This window comes from Sinocyclocheilus anshuiensis, unplaced genomic scaffold (genome assembly GCF_001515605.1).
Source record: "Sinocyclocheilus anshuiensis isolate Anshui unplaced genomic scaffold, SAMN03320099.WGS_v1.1 scaffold1717, whole genome shotgun sequence".
Taxonomy (NCBI): Eukaryota; Metazoa; Chordata; class Actinopteri; order Cypriniformes; family Cyprinidae; genus Sinocyclocheilus; species Sinocyclocheilus anshuiensis.
The window spans coordinates 45850-49742 of record NW_015539928.1 but is presented as its reverse complement, the minus strand read 5'-3'; the positions used below and the strand labels follow the sequence as shown (position 1 = coordinate 49742).

At 46.2% G+C, this 3893-nt stretch overlaps 1 protein-coding gene across 1 annotated transcript in view; it reads right to left on the bottom strand.

The window, feature by feature from the left end:
- Positions 1-905: 905 nt before the first annotated feature.
- Positions 906-3893, bottom strand: part of LOC107686744 (low affinity immunoglobulin gamma Fc region receptor II-like) — a 4038-nt gene continuing 1050 nt past the window's right edge. Inside the window, 4 exon segments of the mRNA XM_016483840.1 lie at positions 906-991; positions 1576-1742; positions 1810-1911; positions 3413-3515. Coding sequence (XP_016339326.1) covers positions 906-991; positions 1576-1742; positions 1810-1911; positions 3413-3515 — 458 coding nt within the window.

The following is a 3893-nucleotide window of genomic DNA, read 5'->3' as shown; positions in this document are numbered from 1 at the left end:
GTGAGAAGGGGGTAATTCTCAACATGCCACTAGGTCGTAAATGGATCTGGTGTCGGGGTTGCCATGGTAACCATGGTCCTGGGCCTTGTTCGCAGACAACTTGGCCCCAGTATGTTTATTGGGGGGAGGGTTTCTGTGAACGTTTGTTAATCTATTGAATAACTGATTTGTTAAATCAAATGAAAAATTGTGTTTTTGATTGGTCCAGACGCTACACTACACAGACAAAGTGAGGTAGCTGAATTTCCTCCAGTTTGCCGGAGGTTACAGTGATGTCCATCAAAGGTCCACATGGTGTGTATTTCTTCATAATATCTTTACTGAGTGATTTCCAGTCAACAAACCGATACTTCAAACTAACATCACTGTCAGACCGCCAGCGGAGGCCAATCTCTGAACATTCATGCTGCCCTTCAGAGGAGCTGACACTGAAAACACAAATATAACACTGATAAAGATGCTCTCAGAATATGTGATATTATTTATGTAATGTTACAAGTATGTAATATTTCATAAAGATTTATCTCTGTACCTGTACTTGATATTTGCATCAGTTGTGACCTCTGAAGGTATTTTAACTTCCCATTCAGAATCATCCTGAGAGGGAGAAAAATAATTAATCGAATAAAGAAATTAAAAGTAACCGAAATACAGATAAAAGCTTCGTTTCAATAGAATTTTGAAACGTTCTCTGTCAAAAAATCAACAAATATTCTGATTCTTCGTAGGGATGGGCGTATCGATCCTGAAGTAGGCTATATATATACAGTATATATACACATAGATATATACACTGATGCGAATATCATTGCAAATATTTGAAATAAGTAAAAAAAAAAAATGTCAATACTAAGGTGTGTTTTTATTTACCAGCGATTTTGTTTATTTAATGTCAAAATACGTGGTCATATGGTGTGGTCGTCTTCGATGAAAGCTGCCAGTTTCGCGATTCTGCTGGGTCCGGCCCCCTGTTGCCGAGGCACAGCGGCAGCTGTTATCCTGGGGATCGCAAGTGGATTTAGCAGAGGGATCCGAGACGGGCTCGTCCTTATCTCGGTCCTCACCGGCTACATCCACAGCTCCCTCTCAGGTATCGGAAGCCCGCTCCGTGGTTTCTTCCTCCTGGAGAGAAAACCATAAGCTTTATCTGTCTTCCTCCGAGGAAGCTGACGTGATAAGCGTCGACACAGAGGAGACTGTGGACTCGTTACCACAGTCCCTCGCGTATGAGGAGCTTGTGGAGCTTGTGACCCGCGCTGTAGCCAAACTGAACATCGAATGGCCAGCCGAGAAACAGGACGCTCGTCCCAAAAGTAAACTGGACGAGTGTTTCCTGAAAGCCAGATCACAGCCTTCACGACAGGGCCTTCCGTTTTTCCCCGATCTTCATTCTGAGGTTTCAAGATCGTGGGAGAAACCATATTCGTCCCGACTCTTCAGCCCTTCCGTCTCTTATTATTCCAACAATATGGGACTGAATGAGAAAGGATATGGGGCGATGTCGGCAGTGGAGCAGAGGCTCGCGAGCTATCTCTCCCCATCCTCAGCATCGTCCCTGAAGGCCCCGAAGCTTACAGGTGTACCAGGCCGTCCTGCTAAAAGACCTGGATGAGAGGGGAGATGAGGAATCCGACATAGTTGCTAAACTACGTCGGGCCACAGACCTGTCACTTTGGGCCACCAAGGAAACGGCCAGAGCCATCAGCCGCTCCATAGCAGCGCTGGTGGCTACAGAGTGACACCTGTGGTTGAATCTGTCCGATTTACAAGATAAGGACAGATTCTTCCTCCTGGATGCCCTGCTATCACCTTCTGGCCTCTTCGTTGGTGCAGTCGATACTGTCGTTGCGAGGTTTCAGGAGGCGGCATTCCAGCGCTTCCTCCCTCGAAGATCCCAGGTCTGCGGGGCTACTGAGCGGGAGGAGCCCCGGCTGTCTAGCTCCTCATACTGCCAGACCCAGAAGCAGATCGCCGCAACCCACAGAAAGAGCAGGGGTCGGGGCGATGCTCTCGGTCGGGGTCTTCGAAGCAGAAAGCGGATCTGCGGACCGTTATTCTGACTAAGAAGGCCTCGACCGAGCGGCCCTGACGCAACCATCATCAGGGCCCTGAGGGCAGCGCCCCCTAGGGAGGAGAGGTACACACCTCAGTATATGGTGCCCGATCCTCCTCAGTGCCCTCAGGGAGATTCACTGATACCCCTGCCACCCCTGGTGCTTCAGGGCTCAGTGAGCTCCGACGAGCGAATTTCCCAGCTGCTGCCTGTTGACGGTACGACATGGGAAAGCTTGAGGGCACTAGAGCAGTCAGGTTGGTCCACTTCAGGGCACCCAGGTGGCTCCTCTAGTGACACCAGAGGCCAGTCTCGAGAGACTGGTTCCCTTAGTAGACTTTCTGACAGCGTGGAACCTTCTGGCAAATGTCTCACAATGGGTCCTGCAGACTGTAGAAAGAGGTTACAGAATTCAGTTTGGTTCTCGTCCACCTCGCTTCAACGGGGTCATTCCTAAACTAGTGGGCCCTGAGCAGGCTCTGGTATTAGAACAAGAAGTAAATACTCTCTTGAGGAAGGAGGCCATCGAGATGGTCCCTCCTCTCGACAGAGAGTTCGGGTTCTACAGCCGCTACTTCATCGTTCTGAAGAAGGATGGAGGGTTGTGTCCGATCATAGATCTGCATCTATTGAACCATGCTATCAAATGGTTTCGGTTCAAGATGCTCACTATCAAACAGATCGTGTCTCAGATCAGGTCCGAGGACTGGTTTGTCACGATAGATCTCAAGGACGCATACTTTCAAGTATCCATCCTTCCTCAACACAGGAAGTTCCTGAGGTTTGCTTTCGGGGGCAAAGCATACCAGTATTGGTTTCTTCCGTTCGGCCTGTCACTCTCATACCGCACTTTCACCAAGTGTGTGGATGCTGCCTTGGCTCCGTTGCGACTCCAGGGCATCAGCATACTGAACTACATCAACGACTGGTTGATTTTAGCTCAGTCAGAGCAGATGGCGGTTCGGGATCGAGATGTCGTCCTTGCCCATATGAAAGAGCTGGGGTTACGGCTAAACTTTACGGCCAAGAAAAGTGTGCTTTCTCCATTACAGAGGACCACTTATCTTATCTCTCTCCGCGGTGGTGTTTGTCCACTCTTCTTCTGTTCTGATGTCTGACTGATGTTTTGCAGCTGATGCTCAGTAGAGGGAGACTGAGATCATGCACCTACTCAAACACAGAGAAACCTCAGGAATGATTCATAAACAGCTTTCCTGCCCTCAGATTATGATATATATTTATATAAAATTATCTTAAAACACAAAACACTTCCAAAGGTAATTATAGTTAAGACAGTCTATATAAGTAGTCTATGCTGATTTTGAGATGAACCATGAACCTTTGTTGTGTTTGCAGCACCACAGCAGGGCCAGTAAGAACATGAGCAGAAATGTGACACTCAGTGCTGCAATCACTCCAATTATCAGAGCATGAGCTTCTGAAAATTCTAGTCCTGAAGATCCTGATGTTTTAAAATAAAAGGTCAGTAGGTCAAATTATTCAAGTCGGTCAAGTTAGCTACCCTTGTAGCTAATCATCTGCAATTTGATTGTGACATGTTTTAGCCTAAAGTAAACCTATTTATTTATTAAAATAGCTTTTGTTTAAGTTATTTATCTGCAAATTTACTACATATGATATAAAGTAAATAAGTAGCGGAGCATGAATCAATGCACATTACATTAAACATTAAACATGTTGGTTAAAGGGGTCATATGACGTTGCTAAAAAGAACGTTATTTTGTGTATTTGGTGTAATGAAATGTGTTTATGCGGTTTAAGGTTCAAAAAACACATTATTTTCCACATACTGTACATTATTGTTTCTCCTCTATACCCC